The following is a 20672-nucleotide window of genomic DNA, read 5'->3' as shown; positions in this document are numbered from 1 at the left end:
GAAGGTAGGGAAATATGGACAGCACAAGTGGCAAATGTTAGGAGTTACTCCTAATAAAGAGTGAGATATGCAGCATCTCAAACACTGACAAATGTGTCCATAATGTTGTCAGGGGTGGTAATAAATGGGTAATATGGCATTGTTGACATCACAGGGGCATGACTCAATTTTGGGAAAGGGGAGAAGTACAACATTGTTCTGACTTTAGTTATCACTCAGTTAGCTGGGAAAATGTGGCAGGTCATGGATAATTTGACAAGATGCTCTTGGATTTTGTAAATGATTGTATTAACACTTCTCATACTAGGGATAATTCAGGTACAACTTGTTTTGGTAATAATGGTGGTAGAATTTCCAGTGGCTACTGTACAGTAACTTAGGAAGTTGAATCAAGTAACCACAAAAACAGGGGGTTTTATTTGCAAATCAATTTTAATGAGACAGTAGAGAATTTAAGCAACATAGGCTGGATACATCTGTCAGGCTGAGAAACTCTGAATGAGATATGGTGCAGATTGTTCCTGACATACAGTGTAAGTTTATTCCAAAATTAAGCAAAAGTGAGTTGTTCCACAGCAGATGAATAAGTCCAAAAATAGGACTCTCTTTAAAATATGCAAAATGTACAGTTCAGACAGAAATAACTTTGCAACATATACGTTGTGTGAAAGTGTTAAAAAGAAAGAGTGGCCAAAATACTTTTAAGAAGCAGATCACTGAATGCAAAATGGAATCCTTGGCATTTCTTTACAATTTTGGAGTATAAAAAGGGTGTTTAAGAAGAGGTTGAAGATGGATGATAGGGAATTGTTTTGTCTTATAACAGAGTTATTGCAGGTAAGTTAATTCACAAGAAGGAGGTTACAAATGTTGAAATGAGGGAAAGTAAAATTCTGGGTAGGTACCTAAGAGTACTGAAAGAAGAGGGGGAGTGTATTTAAATTAAGCAGCCTGCAGAAACTGGAGAAACTACTAATGAATGTAAATAGGGTAATATCGTACAATTGTATAAGCAAGTCTATTACACTGATCCAGGAACCTACAGGGCTGTAACTTAAATTTCATGGAAAATCATGGAGCCTATGATATGAGAGAGGTTAGAATTATTCCTGAAAAAATTGTTTCGTAACAGATATTCAGCCCTGTATTCTCAGAGGGGAAATGTTCTGACCAAATCTCCTGGGCTGCTTTGAGCAAACTGAAATGTATTGATTCAAATCATTGTCCACAGTATGAAACACTTACATCTCCAGGTGAATACATATTGTGATATGAGTATGCAAAATCCATTATGGTTATGTGATGAACTACTGCAATGTAGGGCTGAACGATTTGGAGAAAATATCTAATTGCGATTTGTCTGACAGATGTTGCGATTGCAATTTGATTTGCAATATAATTTTTTAAAGTCAAGCTTCAGTTCAATATTCACTGTGTAATAGATTTAAAACGTGATGGAGCATTACCACATGAGATACCATCAAAATATTAACTGCTCTACATTCTAATGCAAGGATGAGAACTTAGATATGAATTGCTTCCAACATGTATTCATTACATTTTTTTAATTGGCATAGAACACAACAATCGAACATAGAACAATTATCACAAAAGCTGTGACTGTGTTAAGTTAAATAAATACAGTAATAATAATAATAATAAAAAAAACAATTCCAATAATAAAATAACAGGACTTTTCTGTAAACAATCTCTGACATTGAAATAGGTAGGTCATTCACTTATGGCTCAGGAGCAGCATCTAGATATCTGTAATTAGAACATTATTTACTGATATCCAGCATTTAGCTTATAAATTGACAAACCACAGAATAATTATCAAAAAAGCAATCACTAAATATAATAATAGAAATAGGAACATGAATGTTACACAAAATATCTAAATATTGCACATTCAACTAAAACATTTATTTGCTGATAATCAGCATTTAAGTTTTGAACTTTTTTTCCCACAAAGGCTGCCACTATAGGATAAAGTGCAGAACAAATAAAAGGGAATCTCTATCCAGCGTTTGGAGGAGTTTTTGAAACCCATCTTTGGTCACGGTGTTAATAGACACCATGTCTATAGCGAGGTAGTGCGTTATAGCGTTCATTACCTCACAGTGCCTTCGGGAGTCCTTTTCATACGGAGTAAAACTGTCAGGGCTCCCGCCCCCTAGCTGTTGTGTTTTTGTTTTTCCCTGTCCATGTGCTTTTGTTTTCCTTGTGTTCTAGCCCTGCCCCGCTCTCCGCCCTGTCTCCGCCCACCTGATTGTCTCCACCTGCCTGCCTGCACACGTGCTTCCCATCACCTAATCAGCCCAGCCCTATATCCACCCTGCTTGTCTCTGTGTTGTTTGCCAGATCGTTTCAGTGTTTCTGCCTGTCTCGTTTCCCGCCTGTTTCCCTGTTTGGATTTTGCTGATTTTTGCCTTGCCTGTTCCTTGACATCGTTTTTGCCTGCCCTTCTGTCCTGATTGCCTGATCTGCCTGCCTTCACGGTTTGACCCTGCCTGTTGCTGTTTTGATCCTTGTTTTGCCCTTGGACTGCCTACCTGGTATTTTGACCCTGCCTGTTTTGGACTGCCTGCTTGTTCAACGATCCTGGAATTGGAGCATTTGTGGTCCGCGTCTGAGTCCGTGCCTGAGTCCTGACAAAAACGGTTGCAAACAACTCTGAAATAATAGTTTTTTTACTAGACTGGGCTAGAGCGTCACTACTTTCACTTGACTTTTTGGCTGTACACTCATCATATAGCTGCCTGTGGTGCTTTTTCAAGTGCTGATATAGGTTTGTGGTGTTGCCTCATGATGTGGCAACTGTTCCACAACAGGCCTTGCACAGTGCCTTCTTTTGTTGTGCATCTGTTGTCTCAAACCCGAAATACTTCCATACCACCGAAGTGATGCTTTTCTTCAGGGCTAAATTGTCCAACGTTGCTTCTGGCTCAGCGGAGGCCATTTTTCCACACCACGAATGTCACGTTTTCCTTGGGTTTCACATGTTTGTTTTTGGTGGGCGTATACGCAGTCTCCTTGAGCCACTTCTGATTGGTAGCATGACTGGTACACGAGGAGCACGGCATGAATTCAAAGTCAAAGTCAACTTTATTGTCAATTTTCCTATATGCACAGGACATACGGAGGATTGAAATTGCATTTCTCTCAGGCCCATGGTGACAATACAACAGTTCGACATAACACAATGACACTGAGAGACAAGAACAAGAATTTTCACAGAAACAAGCTACAGATATTTACAGCAAGGGCATCAAGGCACATGGTAGGTTTAGTGTACAGTATGTACAGTATGTACAGTATCATGCATAATTGTAGTAATAGCATCAATTTTCTGCAATTTTCAGAATTTGCAGCCACATTTGTCATTGATATTACTGTAAACAGATAAATTTCCTGACACTAACAGGCTTGTTATTTAGTCAATGCATTATAGATAGTTTCAACTTGACCAGACATGATCCAAAGAGGCTTCTACAAAAACACAGGCGTGGCATGGAAGATGTGCTTTTCCACACCACTGTAACAAGGATTGTGTCAGGGACTTCATATCATAGTAACTTAATAGCCTGCTTACTGAGTTGGTGTACTAGTTGACCCTGGTCTATCCAGGTTTAGATGTTGTGCTGAAGCAGTATATATTCTGTAGAAATGGGAGGCTGGGATATATAGCTGAAAATATTGGGTCAAAATCAAAAGAGGTTAGGCCTGTATTAATGTTATAGAATGCCTTCTCCACTGTGTGTTACATATCATCAGCCAAAGACACTGGAGGGCAATTGGGCTGGTACCAGGTATTATACATATAACTTTTGAGAAAAAATACTTAAGCTATCTATGCTCTTTGGTGTAGGCAAATTGAGTGTCGGGGGAGTTTTCACTGAGGCTTTTAAATTTTATGATAAATGAACAGGCTATTTCAAAATATGCTCTCTGAGCAGAATGAGAGACTATTGGTGGAAATTAGTGGAATTAGTAAACTTGAAAGCTGGACTGTAGGCAAAATGACAAGCCTTGTTAAGCAGCATGATCTCCTCTGATCATGAAATGCATCCTTATGTTCTGGAGCACTTTTTCCGTTGCTTAGTTTCTAGGAATCCACTGTAACCTGCAGATATTTCAGACTGATATTATTGATAATTATAAGTGAAACTAAGGAGTGTAGTTTCCTGGGAAATCTTTATTTGGCAAGTTTCTAGGATGTATTCCTGTGCTGGGACTCCTGTGTGTTATTTGTAGCCTCTATCTTTTCTTTGTGTTTGTAATTACCATTGGTGAAATCCATGTAGCGAGTCCTCCCACAGCCTCTTGAGCTTTTAACAGCATAATTCACAACCTATATCCCCACTTCAGCAAGGTCTCTGCATTCATCTGAGATTCATTGCATATTAGAGGGTCACTGTGATATTATATTATATTGTGTTGTATTGCATTTTGTGCCTGAGTTACAGTCACTGGCCTTGTGCTCTGTCAAAGATTCAGAGTCTGGAACCTGATACACTATTCACTGCTGAGTCTGCCCTTATGAATATAGAATTAGTTCAGATCTTTTTTTAAGGGAGATGATTATTGATTGGCTAATTGGAGGTCAGTTGGATTGGCTATATATGGAGGAGTGTTGAGATGATGCCTTTGTGTGCTACCAGATCTTGGATTATCCTCCTCAGATGGAGACATCTGGCCACACTCACTAAGAGGGTTGCACTGGGTGAGTGGCCATCCATCCAGCAGGAAGCAGTCCAGCATGCTGCTTAGCAGATACAGAGCTCCCATGGTGGAGCAGGCTTCACAGATTGGAGAAATCGGATGAGAATGACTGCTTCTTAACACCACTGATTATCAGCCCACTCTCCTGTCACTTAGTACCCCCACCCCACTGGTTATCTTTAACCCCCCTACATACAAAGCTGGCGAAGAATCCAATGTTCTCTTTTTAGATTTAATTGAAATGCAGTTGCTGCATCAAAGAAAGAAATAGACACTCTGACTAACCAGGCCTCAGTCACTTTTTGTCAGCAGCTCAGTAAGTGTTGTCTGGGATGAGATTGCCTCATGATCAATACAGACAATGCACTGTCTTGTGTCCAATATGCTATGTGTTAAGAGCAATCGATGTCCTGATTTTCAGTTCATTTTGTAATGGTCATACACTCATTGCAGTTGTCCACAGGTAAAATGTCAAGAGGATTTCATGGGACCACTGCTGAACACTTCTTATTGTTAAACATAATTTACTTCAGTTCTGTAGATATTAAATTACTTGTACTGGTGAGCCCCAGAGTAATAAAGTATTCTCAGCAACATATCTGTGAATATCTAAATTATCGTTTATTTATCTGTTTTTGATTATTCTGTTCAAGAACTGTTTGAAGTGGGTAGACATTTTAAATGCATCCAGCATTACATGTGCAGTAGCTACAGCATAGGCTGTGTTGTTTCTGTGCTGTAATTTATGAATAGATGAGAACAAATAAAAGGTATTAAGTCTGCTATTGAAATAATAGAGTAATAGACAGGTGACACACAAGACGAAATGTAGCCCTGAGTTGAGGTTTTAATTATGAAGGTATTACACCCACCTGTTTAATCCCCCTTGGTTTTTAACCAAAGGGAGCTTTCCAGTCATTTTTGCTGTATTCCAATATGCTTTTTTTTCTCTTTGATTTGTAATAAAATTAGTTTTGTTTGAACAAAAAGAATATCTGGCTACAATATCCAAAGGCTTTTAGGAAGAACAATTACATTTTTGTTTGCATTGGTGTTTATTTTTCCTAGGTTCTTGAACTGTGCTACCTTTTAAGAGAATATACATATTTTTGGCTATTACTCATCCTTTGGGATTTAAGATATAACTTTAGTCAATTTGTCACTTTCTATTCTATGAATTTATAAATAACTAATATTTCAAAAAAAAGTGAGATGTCATTTTATCTAAACAAACAGAATCTTTAAGACATTATGTAGAAGCATATAATTGGTGGCCTGTGAGTGTGCTGGATAGTCTGTGCCATTGTCTGTGGTTGATGACAGGCACAAGCACAGTGCTGGGAGAAAACCCTCCATAAACATAGACCTAGACCAGAGCACCTTGATGAAACTCCTGCAGAAATTCCCAGTTGGGCTTCCTGTGAATGAGATGTCACAGGAAAAACCTGTGCTGAACAGCATGACTCTTTCACACTTATGAATAATTAGGATAAATAATACATATATCAACTAAGTTCTGTAACCACAAAGATCTCAAGGCTTACCTTATAGATATAGCAGAAATGTTACTGTTAATGTACTCCTGTCAAAATTTGGAAAAAAGCTTGAGAAAGGGAGTTATGCCATGTGTTGATTTTCCTGTTATCACAGTGGTGCTGAAACTGCGAAAAACAAAAGGTCACCTGAGGTGTGATGTCAAGGCAGATTACATCGGTACAGTTTCAGGATGTGACAGTAATTGCTGTGGTGTGATTGCTTTTGAAGATGTATCTTAAAAAATTCTCAATATGTTCCCTCTCTCTTTCTCTGTCCCCTCAGGGAACCATCCAAGATGTCAAATTTATTTTTGCTCCAAATGGATACATTACGCAGTGTCCAAACCTCAATCGTAGTAAGTACAACAGCTCTGTGACATGTTATCACATATTGTGTATTGTATATTACATGTATTGTAATATGTGCTGAAATTAACTTGCTGACATGTTGCTTATCCTGTCATGAAGCATCAACAGAGAAGCAAACAAGATTAAACAATTCCAGTGAATAATGCACAGGGACTCATTACCATTTCCAACAGTTTTTAATTGCCAATAGTCATGTAATATGAAGAAAAGGACATCTGAGTTCCAGGTCACTGCGCTGACCTGAAACCACCCATCCATATGTATGGTGTTTTCTTTCTTTTGCAGTTTCATCTTAGTGTACTTGTTGCTCACTCTTTTTTTCTTGCTCTCTCTCTCTCTCTCCATCTTTCTCCTGTTGAGCCTGCCCAACTTGTAGTGATTTCCTGAGCCTGGTGCAGGGCATCATGGACCTACAGGAGCTGCTGGCTAAAATGACCATAAAGGTAAGCAAGGAGGGTGGACCTATGCTAAATGATTGTTTTATTTATCACTCTTCCCACTGCCCACTCACAGTATACTCCCTCCAGTTGTCTCAGCACCAGCTATGGCCTGTTGTTATGGCTCCATGAAATTAATGTCAGTATAAATTCATAACCATAGAGTGAAGATGTAAAGAACTATACTGTTACGATCTGTTAAAAAAAAATATCCAAAAGATCTTCAAAACTGTAAGACAACAAGCATGCATAACAAGACAGACGGGGCTGTCTAATGAAGTGCAATTTTGCTGCCTCAGGGAGGTTACACTTCATTATATAGCCAAGATCTTTCCTTCAGAGAAAAAAGGAACTTGTGTGTAGTACACATTACTTTTTGGCTACCGTTTACCTATTTTGTTTATCTCTCCTGTTTTGACACATGTTTACCACAATTCTGGATTTAACATGCAAGAAATCCACCAAAGCATGTGCACCAAAATCATACCTCAGCTTAACATCCTAGATTGTATCAGGTCCAACTAAGGATGGTTGTTGATCTTTTGCGTGCCTTATTGGCAGAGAGGGGATGTCAAGCAGTCTTGATATTTTCTTTGATACTTGTTCAGTATATCATGAGCAGTGAGCAGTGCCAGAAGCAAGTGAAAAGAACCCTTCATAATCTGTCACTAATAATGAAAAATCTGTTTTCTGTACATTTTTAGCATTTCTTAGAGGATTGCAGTATAAAGCAACAGGAGAACTACATAAGAAAGATAGATAAGAAAACTAGATAAGAAAGATAAAATGCAAAAGTATGAGTGCCAAACAAAAACAAAAGCAGAAGATTAGGAACAAGCGTTTATTTAAACTGTCTACAAAAAGCTACCACTGCAAATGGGAACAATAGCTAGGTGGATTGATATAAAAAGTTGGTGACCTTTTGTATCCTAAACTCATGCAGGTCAGCAGCAGCATATGGCACTGAAACTGTAGCTGAATCTGAAGGTAGTCAGAAGGTATGATTCCCCAATTTCAAAACATATATGGTAGTTCAGCCCCAACTTCTCAGCTTCTACAGTAGCCCTCTAATAATATGTCTCAGGCACATTTACAGTGAGACCATTTGCAGTTCATTGATTTTTTTTCACAGTCATTGATCCTGTTGTTCTGAAATGGTAGCAAAATAGAAAATGAACGGATGTAAACATGTAAGAGAGATGGGCTCCTCCCTTATCAAATGCAGTGTGATGTGATGCAAATCCACATGCATTATCAGAATATGAAGGAGACAGGTCACAGCAGGTGCCATCATCTTCACATACACACTGCCCTGTCCTCTTTAGGGAAGTGCCAGAAGAAGCAAGAATAAAATGGTCACTTTTGGCATGATTCTGGTTTAAAACAAGGCTTTTGGAGAAATTCACTAAACATAGTGGAGCTCACACAGAAAGAATGATACCTTCTTTCACACCGTGTCTGCAGTCTTTACAATGACAAGAAGATGTAGCCAACATGCTTTCATGGTAGATTGACTCAAGCAGATTAAATTTTTTCATAGTGTGTACTGGTTGATTTGTGATATCATTATTGTGTATGCATGGCATATCCAGGGAGACTAAGGATCATCCACAAGGCATGAACATTACTGAACCATCAGCAATGTTACTGACAGGATACTAACTAACAGGCAACATGCACACAAACACAGATGCTTTCTGCCTGAACAGTTGGTCAAGAGATTTGGGGAAATTGTGGAGACAGGTATTATCTATTTGTGTAATTTTTAAATGACTACTAAAGATTGTCTGTGTATGTCTATTTAAGCTCTGAAGTAAATGCATAATTTTCAATTTATAGTAACAAAATAACACTATTTAAATGAATTTCCTGTGTTCGCCATTTCTGGGAATAGTAGAACAGACTATATAAATAAACTTTTTGTAACCTTGAGCTTTCGAGGTCGAGGATATTGTTTAATTCAGCATGGAGCCCTGCTCTTTGTAAGACCTTTTTAGTGATCAATACAACCACATCAAGCAGATAGAATGCCTTTAAAAGGTTTCTAAGTAAATGCCAGCAGTGGAGCTTTAGAGCAGTTGGCCTCAAAGCCACATCATTCACAGTGTGTCACCTGAGCTTAGGCTGCTTTGATGCATGTGGATGTTAAAAAGCTGAGCTTGACACCATCATTCCCCAAGTTATCACAACCTCTGTGAAAAAGGGCTGGGCCTGAGCTTGATTATCATTGTGGGGTGTGTTACTATCCCTCTCGCAAATTGGATACATGTGGACTCAGTTTAGATGCATGGGGGGAATAACATACAAAGCATTGTTCAAAGGCCTCTAATGAGGGATTGTACCCAGATCTTTTTAAATCTTGTTGGCACTGTTGTATCTTTGTCAGTTAAATTATGCCGAATCGAGGCTGAACCAGCTGGAGAGCTGCCACTGTGAGAAGACTTGCAAAGTCAACAGGATGGTGTACCGCAACAAAGATCTGTGGGTGGATCCTGAGAACTGCAGGAACTGTGAATGTGAGGTAGGGCTCTATCAAATCATGTCCATCTCTGTCACTAGTCCCCAAGCCAATTCTAGAGAACCTCAGATTCACACTATTCTCCCTATGTTCCATCACCTCTTACAGATTTGGCAATAGAAATTAAATAGCTCAGTTGAGGCGAAGTTGAAATTCAAAATGTTGAGTGAATGCTCATGTATACTGACAGTTTGAACACCATTCATCAACTCCAGGCTATACTAGTGATCTCTAGCCTTAACTATTTTTTGTGAGGTCTTCTTCAGCAGATTATCATGATGACCCCCAAATCTTTGATTTATAGACTTTTGTTCTCTTGCTTTGAAAATACATTAAAGCAATTACACAAATCAAAACTATATGCTGAAAAATGTATATTCACTTAGTCTCCCTAACATACATAAACCCAAATGGATGTAGGCCCCATGAAAATATAAAAATATACAAATATAAAATAAAATGTTGATGTTTAGCATGTACAGAAGCACTGCATAATGTATGTGAGAGCCGGTGTAAAAAATTGTGATGTATGGACACAACAGGCACCAGCAACAGCAAGGTTGGTAGGGGTTAATTGTATAAATGTAAAGCTCAAGAGTAAAATCTGATTTACATAGCAACTTCTACAACTCAAGGACCGTGTGTACAGTAAAGATTGAGCATAAAACTGGAAGGAAATGAGGACTGTGGGGATATATTAGCTGCTTGGATGAAGGGTGAAGGTGATACCCGGTCTGTTGTACTGTACAGAACGGGGTGGTGGAGTGTCGCAGAATATTCTGTCCCCCCTCCAATTGCTCGGCTGACACTCTTCCCGTGCACATCGAGGGCACATGCTGCAAGAAGTGCAGACGTAAGTAGAAGCAAGATTACTGTAAGTCACAGTGGCGTGTTGAGTCGTGTGCCCAAAGGCATCCAATTTTCTTAAGATCCCATGTACACTAATCAGCTCAAGTCAGTGTGAATTCCTTGAGCACTTTGAAAAGGATGTCTACATTCTGCAAGCAAGTGTTAACACTTCTTAAAGCAGTTTACCTCAAGTTTTACTTATTATACAAACCTTTAAACCAGTGGTTCAAGCGATGGAGCATTCAGTCCTCTGTCAGTGCAAGAATTTCCTTGTGTCTGTGTCTGTGATGCCTCACAGCTTTAATCATTAATTGTAATCATCCCTACTACTGGAAAACAGGGCTTCTTCTGCCAGGTTCTAGGCTCTCTGTAACCCCCGGAGTCCCTCTTCGAATTTTAAATGGAAACCCCTTCCCTCCCTCTCTCCACACAGAAGAGGAACTCTGTGTTCCAGACAGGACTCTGTCCTCCAGTGAGGACTTGGTGGCTCACAGTCCCGTACTCAGGAGATCAGAAATGCAGTTCTTGACTTCCTTTTCTATTTCTGTTTCATTGCCTCAGGAAAGCACATGAATGCTTTATGTCTTCTTTTGTTAATGCAAAGTTACTTCAAGACACTTTTAAAGAGACAAAGGTTTAAGACATTCCCCTGTTCATATTATTTTTAATTCAGACTCTTATGATTTTATGGGATCCATGTTCTGTCGCTTTTATTAGTGAGATCTGCTTAATTGCATTTCACAGTCTCTTCTGGTAATTAATTGATTCTTTCTTTGTACAGCTAAATGTACCTACAAGGGCAAAATCTTATCAGAGGGACAACGAATTTTGATGGAGAGCTGCCAAGAATGCAAGGTGATTTTTTTTTCTAAATTGCATAGACTGACTCTGATGCATATTAATCTTGCCATCATTTAATTAGGTGTTTGGCTTTAATTGATGTTTGACCCTGTGCAGTTTCATTTGATATTTGTCTGGTATAATGTGATTAAGTAATTTACAAATGAATAACCTTAATACAATCAGGTATTTGCTGCAAATATGCCAGAAGGAATACACCTATAAATTAGCTTCCACTATAAAGGGTTGTCATGGGCAATTTTGATAAATAGTTTTTGATAAGAACAGCCTTACTGTTGTTTTCGGATATGGTGTTTTTCATCCAGGGTGATTTATGCATTAATCATCGCATTATCAATTTACATAATAATTCTGTTTAGTCTGATGAGGATAGTTAATTTTTGTTGCTATGATGACAGTTTATATCCTGCATATGTGTTTACTTTTGAAAATAATGGAATGGGACACACTGTTGTGTCTGAAGTTGTAATGCAATTAATTTTCAGCATATAAGTGCATTATAGCATTCATGTGACGCTTAATTATGTATATAAATACATAATATATATAAATATGACAACACACGATAGCTGGCCAGTCACCATATATAGTTCAAAGTAGCCTAGTCCACACACAGAAGGAAAAATATACGAAAAAGTAAAAACACTGGAACACATTGTCAGCAGGAGTTGGTAGAGTACATTTAAAGCATAGGCTGATGTACAGTCAACTCTTGATTAACTGAAGTGGTAAAGAGGGGAGTGTTCGGGATAACAGAAAATCACTGATACTGAAAATCACATTTATTTTACTTTTAACCTGCTTATTTCAGTGCATTTACTTCTCTGTAGTTGTGCAAAAATATGCTGCTGTGGCTTTAGATCTGCCCCCTCCTCCTCAAAGGCACTTTCTGCGTGATTTGAGTGGTCTGTCATTTCCTGTACACCCTTCACAACAGCACCATCTGTTAAACAGGCTGATCACAATCACTGTTTAGAATTGTAAATGATACATGCTTTGACACTCTCATGATTAACCCACAGCTGCAAGGTGCTATTTGATCTACTTACAGATAAGCAAGGGGTAACTATAATCCTGATCATATAAGGTCTTTTAGCCTTAAGTAGTAATGCAATCAGTTTCCTCATCCTCAAATGTTAATTCAGAAGAAAAGAAAAACAAATGAGATGTAATCCCAAAAATTTATGAGCTCACATATAATCAGAGCTGATCTGCAGTTTAAGATGCTCCATGATCATTAATCAATATTTTATTAACTTGAAATCATTAATGGGTTGTCCATGTGTACGTAGTCTGCTTCACTTGGCAGAATGAAATGAGCTACAGCTAAATAAATCATATAGTGGCACAACAGCATGTGAGCCTGTTCTTGCTATATTCATGAGAGACAAAACCCAGTAGATATTCCCTGTCTCACCTCATGAATGTGACTGTGTGAAGAAAATATTTCAGCATTTTTTCAGCACTCATTGAATGGGTGTGGCATACATTTCAGGCAGTATTTCCATATGAAAAGTTAAGACGCAGAGGTGTGTGAATATTTTCATTATCGTGATCTAAAGAGCACAATTATATACCTTTTTTCCTCTGATATTTTGTCCTCTGTGCTGGATGCCATTCTACAATAGTTGACATCTCAAGTGTCATACACTGAGTGTGATATTCATGCATTTGGACCATGCCTCATGCTCAGACAGAATTTCAGTCAAAACTTGACCTAAAGAACCAACTGCTGAATATGGAGATTGTGCTCCTATTTTGTGATCACATTAAAATTACTGGATTATCTTGAACTTGTGCAGGAGAACTGAAGCATGAAGAAGCAATCCTCCAAAATACTTGCATGTAACCAATGGCTACATTTTGCCCTACTACTCCCAGAGTGCACCACATGGAGGAAAATGCCAAAGAGAGGATTGTTGTATTGCTCAGTAATGTCATCTGAGCAACTCATTTGTGCAGTGAGGGGACCCTATCAGATGCAACCTTATCCTGTCTCTCCCCTGTGTATTTTGTTACATCTGGGCTAATGACACAGCCCAAGCAGGGAATTTGAAATGTCTTGGACTATAGAGCTCATAACTTAAATTTCTTATGTAGAGCTGTAATTTTTTTATTTGCAGGAGTTGTCACAAGAATGTCAGAATGCTATATTAGTGAATTGTGACCAAATTATGAATGCTTTTCTCCTGAGGTCGTGTTGGGAATCTTGTGCATGAACAGTTCAGAGAATTTATTTTGTGATGTCAGTTCCCCTCTTAAATCAGGTAAATAGACCAAAGTATATGACAGTGCATTTTGTTTAGTTTTTCTTATTTGCCTTCATCAGTATCACATTGTGTGTCTAGCTTTCATTTTGAGTAACTTAGTAGTACTGTAAGTGATCCAGTGTTATTTTCATCTGCAGTGGGCTCTAATGTTTGGCAAGTGTACATTCTCTATTCAAGTGTAAATCTGTCATCCTTCTGAGACTTTGCTACAGATTACCTACCATTTGTGGCTCATAATTTTTAAAATATACTTCAGAAGAACAGTATCTACTTCAGCATTGAGTATTGAACTCTTGCAGGTACTCTTATATATAGTGTATATAGGAATGGTACTCATGAAAAGGTGTAGTTAAGTGTTTGAGCCTGCCAGCGTCTTCCTCAGATTTACCCATAAGGGTTTTGGCTTTATCTGGTTGTGGGTGAGTAGCCCACCAGACATTTCATTTACATCAGGGTGCTGGAGTAGAGATGTCAGAATGCATACATTGAATTGCATGTCAGTGGCAATGTGCCATAGAACAAAAAAAAGAATTCCCTTGCAAGGTTTCCGCTAGGATTTTCTCTTGCCGGTCCAGTGTCTGTAAAGAATTCATTTTACCAGACAAATCTGAAACTTACCGGTCATATTTCAATAACATTCTATGTTACAAATGTACACCTAGGTTGACGAAAGAATGATAATGACCTCAAATCAGTTTGACTATTTAATGAACAGTAACGATTAAACAAAACAAACAGTAACGATTGAGCAAAACCTCAACATTAGCCGCTAAAATGTAGGCTATTATCTGTAACCTGTAATATCTGTAGCCTGTTTTAAAAAAAGGCTAGGCCTACAAATGTAGCCTGTAGGCTACCAGGTAACATTTTATTTTCTCCTTTTTTCATTGCAGCAAAGTCCTCTGCTGCCAACTTGAAATTAAACGGGTCCAATGTGTCTTTGCAGCTTGCAATGTGCATAAGCCGCGTCACTCTCTCCTCCTCCAGACGACTTCGCAGCGCCGTCTTAATTCAGTTCTACAGAGGGAAGCCCCTCTCTGCTGGCACTCTTGACATGGGCAGAACACAGGCAATTTTAGCCAGTGTAGCCCAGTCAGGGTACAGCTCCCTGAACTCATAAATAAGCACATTTCACTGTCAAAACACAAATGTAGGGATAGCCTTCCTTATAACTACGTTTTGTATGAGTGTTGACCGGCAAGTTTTTTAATTTATCAGTTTTTTTTAATAAATTTTATCAGGCAAAAAACGGTAATTACCGGCTAACGGAAACCCTGGTCCCCAGTACTGTACTTCTTATATAATTTTTTATTTTGCAGTCTGCCAAATGGATGTGTTAGCATTTGTAGTTAGATGGAAATGATACAATATTTTTTTTATTGTTATTATTTTATCATTGTTGCATTAGTAGTAGCAGATACTGTGCACAAATGTCACAATACTTATTTAACTGTGTATTGATACAATGTATGAAAAGCTGGATAATTTACGTTCAGGTTTCTGTATGGAAAATGTTTGTCACAATACAAACAATTGTTTCTTTAGTTTGTGCCCAGATAAACTTTTTGCAGATACAGTTTTCTTACATATTTCCTGGTTGCTACAATTTTTTTTAATCACCTGACTTAATATCACCTGTGGAACCAAGTGCTATAATGAAACACTGTCAAACTGTATATTATATACAGTTTGACAGATACATAACTTATATTCTGTGTTGTGTGTATAAATTATAAAAGATCCATCATACAATGTCTGCAATAATTCCAGTACCTAAAAGCTATACTGATGTATATGAGGAACATGAAAACATGTTTGTATCTGCTGGAAGTTGTGCAAAGTCCTTGGACTGGTGAAATAATATTTAGTGTCTGTCTGTCTTGGCAGAATGGCATAATTGTAAAAGTGACAGCGACTTGTCCAGATCTCAACTGTACAGTGAATGAACAGATTCTTCCAGAGCACAGATGTTGCAATGTCTGCAAAGGTAAGAATTACATACTCCTGCTTATCATTGGCTCTGTGAGTGAAAAGGAAGAACCTTTTGTTTCAGTGAAATCTTTCATACATTTCTGAAGGGGAAAGTCTGTTGGCAGTGTGAATAAAAACTGAAAATACTGAGACTAAAAATCTTTTATGGGATGTTCTCTGAAACTAAGCTGATGAATGCTAAGAAAAAGGCTTTTATCTGAGTCTATCAAATATTACATTTGCCTTGGACTATACAGTTGACTAAACCTTGAGGTCAGCCCATCCAGGATTGATACATTATCTGTGAAGATGCACCAGTCAAATCATATTGAGCCATTTCTGTTAAATTGGGTATGTTTGTTACAGAATGTGTGTGTTCCTTAGATTTTGGTGTCTTTGATCATGACCAGCATTGACCTTTCTGATGCAGTTGTTTTCAGTTCATGACTACATTGTTCAATTTGGGAGAAGGGGGTGCATTCTTATGAACTGTGCAGCTAATTTATGTTGATGTTGAGGGATGCAGTTTGCCATAGTTTCTTTTTACAAGGAGTACAAAGAGAATAGAGCTGCAGAAAAGACCTCAGATGGACTTAAATAAGGCATATGAGGAGGAATTTAGTGCTTTCAAAGCACTCTGCACACACATACAAATGTGAAAGAAATATTGATGAGTAATATGATCTAACTGATGGAAGTGAATTCATATCCAAATTTCAGTGTGAAAGTTTCACTGAACCTGTAATAGATGAAACAAGAGTTGAAAGTAGTTAAGCACTTTTCAGAAAAAAAATATAATAGTCATTTATGCCACACTGTAAGTTGGCCCACAACTTGCCATTCAGGAAACGAGACCAAAAACAAACATCAAAACCAATGGGACCTAGCTATGACCCCTCCATGAATCATGATAACATGACAACATGATCTCCATGAATACTGGGACAATTATTTGGCACCACAAATAGTGAGTAAGCAGAGATGGCCTGCTTTGAAGTTTTAGGGACTTCTCTTTTGCACAAGGTCTTTGCAATTTCTGAAATGCGGAGTGCCTGATTAAAGCTGCAAGGTGTTACTGTACAGAAATGAGTCTGGGACAAATAATAAATCTGTCCTTAATGTTCCCCTTGACTGCTGCATACCTGGTCTTTCCCTATTATTCCTAAGCCTTCCTATCTCCCCATGCCTTCCGGTGAACTTTCTGCTTGCTGCTTTCTTCCTAGTGTTATCTCCCTTTAGAGCAGATATTCCCAGTGTAATTAATCATAACTGACAAGTCATTAAATCTCCACTTTCTCTGATTCAGTTAAGTCAGTTTCATAGCACTCAAGGTAGGTTTTTCGATTGTACAGTCACACATTTGGCAGGGTTTCTTTGTCTGCATTTTAAACCAACATCCTTACCTCTAGATAAGATTCATGAATGTGTATTCTTCATCCAGATATGAATACATTTATGACAGAGAACGGTTTTAAAATTTACTTCCTTACCATTTACCCTAATAAATGAATGCATATTGAGATCTGAGTTTGTCCTTCAACAGCAGCAAAAAGATACACTTGAATGATATACAATATTATTGAATACTGATTCTGATTTTTTTGATCATCTGTCCATGTCGATGGTTTTTACCAGAGTTGTTAAGATTGAGACCATTCATGCTACTGGATAGAAACACCTGACATGTTTTGTGCTGGCTTGTCTAACACAGTAGGGAAATGGTCCTCATGAGAATCCGTGCAGCACCAAGGAGGGTCACATGACAGGATCTTTGGACATTGTTGCAACCCAAAGATCTGAACAACAGTTGTCACCATGGAAAGAGTCATCAGTATTTTTCATGTTAATGTTTTTGTTTAGACCTGCCTTATCAAATCATGTAGCAAGTAGCTGAGCAACAACATCCTAATTTACCAGCTAAAAGTTAATGCATGTAATTCAATAAATTTTCCATTGCTTTCAGGCTATGACTTTTGTGCAGAGGGATTGTATTGTGGAGAAAACTCTCTGTGCAAAAACCAGAAGACCAAAGCAGTGTGCGATTGCAAGAGCGGCTTCGCCCCCATTCATGGAGACTCCACATACTGTGAAGGTAGGAGGCAGGAGTTTTTCATAACTAGATCTCTGAAGCTGTGGAAAATTGTATACTGTGGCACCCTGCACCTGAAATCACACCTAAAGATGGCATGAATACAACACTGAATACTGCTATTAGATAAAGAGGCTTAGTGTGTGTGCATCAGTGGTGCTGTGCATTGGATTTGATTTGTTAGGTATCCTGCAGGCTGGAGCTTATTGTAGGCAGGACATTCTGTTGATTGTTTCCTGGTTCTGATTAGTTCTAAATCTGTTTTGCTGTTTTTTCATAGAATGATTGTCAATAGTAATGACAAATAAAACCTTACATTTTGTTCAGAAAGATGATAGTGTTTACAGTGCGTTGTCTACATTGATTGAGAGATACTGACACTTGTCTTTGTGAAAAGGAGATTGTGAGTGAGTACAACACCATAGATGCAAGTCATTAATTGGCCTTTACTCTCAACAAGAACCTCGATACCCTTACACCAGATTTTTAGACAATTTATTGCAGATGTTTGCAGATGTTGTGTGATAAGTTACAGTTGTGAGCTCTAAATGGAATAGATAGGCATATAGTCTCTCTGTTCTCAGTTATCAGAAGTTTGGGTTTGCTCATGTGTATGCGTCTGCACACGTGTGCGCGAGTGCATGTGTGTGTGCTATATATTGGTGGGGTGTAAGTCTAAATGGCACTGCTGAATTGTTGTTTATGGGAATATGCAGCAAATGAGTTTCTGCTGCTAAACTCTTTAATTGTTTTAGAATTAATGCAAATGCCTCTGAGTTGTGGTTTAATAAGAATTGGACACTGTTTCATAGCTGCTGGAGGTACATTAAGATCATTAGACATCACATTTCAAATTTAGACATTACATTACATTGTTTCCACATCAGGATATTCTGTCCACCACTTGTACAGAAAATAAATCCATGCAGGTAATGATATTATGGTACAGTAGATTATGAAGTGTAATATAATTCAATAGCTGTGTAAGTTACACTACACATGTGGTGTGGCCCAAAAAGTCTTTTGTGCTAGAAGTTGTTCTGGATAAGATTGTCTGCTGAATGTAATGTAATGTGGATAAAACACCATAAGAAGACAATCAGATACATGTTCAGAACAGCACTTTCATTTTTCATTCAGAATATAGATTGCTTTTAGTGAATTATGCTTTTATGCAGAGCAAGCATCGGTATCTACCAACCCAAAGGTTTTTCAAAACAGGAGTACAGATGACATTACAAAGCAGAAGTGATAACATGGGTTTTATGCTGAATAGTCAGGACAGTAAACTTGGAAATCTTTCTTGCATTTTCAGAGTAATCAGGATGATTTTTAAAATGTGGGTTTTTTGTCAGAAACAAATATATAAACAAATAAATATATGATATATATTTACATTCACCAGTTGTTTACAAATTAAGACACAGATGTATAAGAACAATTTCTCTTATTGTTTACTGAAATATTAACAGGAAAAAACAACATGACCTAAGGTAAGCCTGCAAACACTATATTACTACAAAATCTGTTTTCAGCAAAATCATGTGACAGGATTTAAGTATTGAAAGCTTCCCATAGTGATTTACACAGCAACAAATATTTGCATTTATGTGATTGACTGTTGGATTTATAGTCACTAGGCTTGTTCAAGCATTTGACTAATGTGATTGAAATTGGCATCACATCCAATATGGCAGAATCAGCTAGTGTAAATTTGATTAATTTTGTGGCAAAGGCCATAGGTGTGCATACTTCCATGGCTATATGCCTTATGGTGGATGACTTTTTATGCAAACATTTGTCTTTAAAACAAAATTTCATCTGAATTGGATTTGCCACTGAGTCATTTGACCTTGTGGGGATGTATGGGGTCTCATCAGATGCATCCTTTCTTCAACTAAAAACCAGTCAGATTTCATGACTTTTACATAAATGGTTTTGATATTTATATCCTTTTTTTTAAAAAAAAAATGGCCAATAAAATTTGAACAGTGGGGGGCCTGTTAAAGTATCCCTGATCAGGGTGCATAATACTCCTGAATGCCATTTTGGTGCACACCAAGCATGTGAAATGAAGCAGAATCCTTCTGACCCATAATAATTTCTTGGATTTGCCCAAAGCACTAATTGTTGAAAGAACAATTTCAGTTGTTTTCTGTGGCTGCATTCCTGTTTGGCACTCTTTATTGCTATTCCTCTCATTAACTTTCTACAAAAGTAGAAATTTTCAACATTAATGAAATACAAACAGTGTGCATGTTACTGTCTCAGGGGTGTATTTCTCCAAACACTTGCTCAAGTGATCCTTTTCCACACAGATTCCCCTAGGCTTTGCTAATGTGTCGGGGAAAAGGGAACCATTATTTCACTGGAGTAATTGGTGATGGAAGTAGACTGTTCCTCTGGGCTACATATTTGCAGGCTGTTATTCAACTGAATGTCTTTTTAATTCTGAAGACTCTACAGTGGAGCACCATAATGTTGACATAAAATATTAAAATATTACTCCTAATTTTAGTTCTTGCCTTAACTGAAGGAATACTAAGCATAACCATAATGAATTTTTTTTTATCCAGTCTGTCCTATTACTTTGATTTGGATGACACAAATGAAGATTGAATTCATACTCGCTGTGATACAAGTGTTCCAATGGTATTATTTCCCTAAAGGAACACATGTTGAAACAATCAGCTAAACTTCAGTCACTCTGGCCGTTTAGTTCCTGAATAAATCATTATAATAGAAATCGTATTTAAATGCATTAGGTGTAAGGGGGGGGGGGGGGGGGGGGGTGTGATTTGATTTGATGTTAGCTGCTCATTGTGGGGTCTTTTCATATTTTTATACCCTTTTACAGATGTCAGACTATCCAAAGCTTTAATTATCTTGAGATCACTTTAAGCCTGTCTTTATTGACTTGATGAGCCAGATTATCCATGGTGGGATGAAGGTTACTGTATCTATCATCATTAATGGGCATGTACACATGTCCCAGGGTGTATGCAAAATCTATGGGCACAACCGTCTCCACCGGCATTTAGAGCAGCC

General features: G+C 37.9%; 1 protein-coding gene across 1 annotated transcript in view; it reads left to right on the top strand.

Annotated features, from left to right (window-relative positions):
* LOC118781819 (protein kinase C-binding protein NELL1-like) overlaps window positions 1–20672 on the top strand; it is a 172543-nt gene that overhangs the window by 69942 nt on the left and 81929 nt on the right. The window contains exons 6-12 of the mRNA XM_036534911.1: window positions 6544–6616; window positions 6990–7072; window positions 9453–9587; window positions 10335–10437; window positions 11215–11288; window positions 15452–15551; window positions 17499–17627. Of these exons, the coding sequence (XP_036390804.1) occupies window positions 6544–6616; window positions 6990–7072; window positions 9453–9587; window positions 10335–10437; window positions 11215–11288; window positions 15452–15551; window positions 17499–17627 (697 nt within the window). The remainder of the gene's footprint in view (window positions 1–6543; window positions 6617–6989; window positions 7073–9452; window positions 9588–10334; window positions 10438–11214; window positions 11289–15451; window positions 15552–17498; window positions 17628–20672) is intronic.

This window comes from Megalops cyprinoides, chromosome 8, assembly GCF_013368585.1.
Source record: "Megalops cyprinoides isolate fMegCyp1 chromosome 8, fMegCyp1.pri, whole genome shotgun sequence".
Classification (NCBI taxonomy): Eukaryota; Metazoa; Chordata; class Actinopteri; order Elopiformes; family Megalopidae; genus Megalops; species Megalops cyprinoides.
The sequence above is the reverse complement of the archived record's forward strand: the minus strand, read 5'-3'. Positions and strand labels throughout refer to the sequence as shown.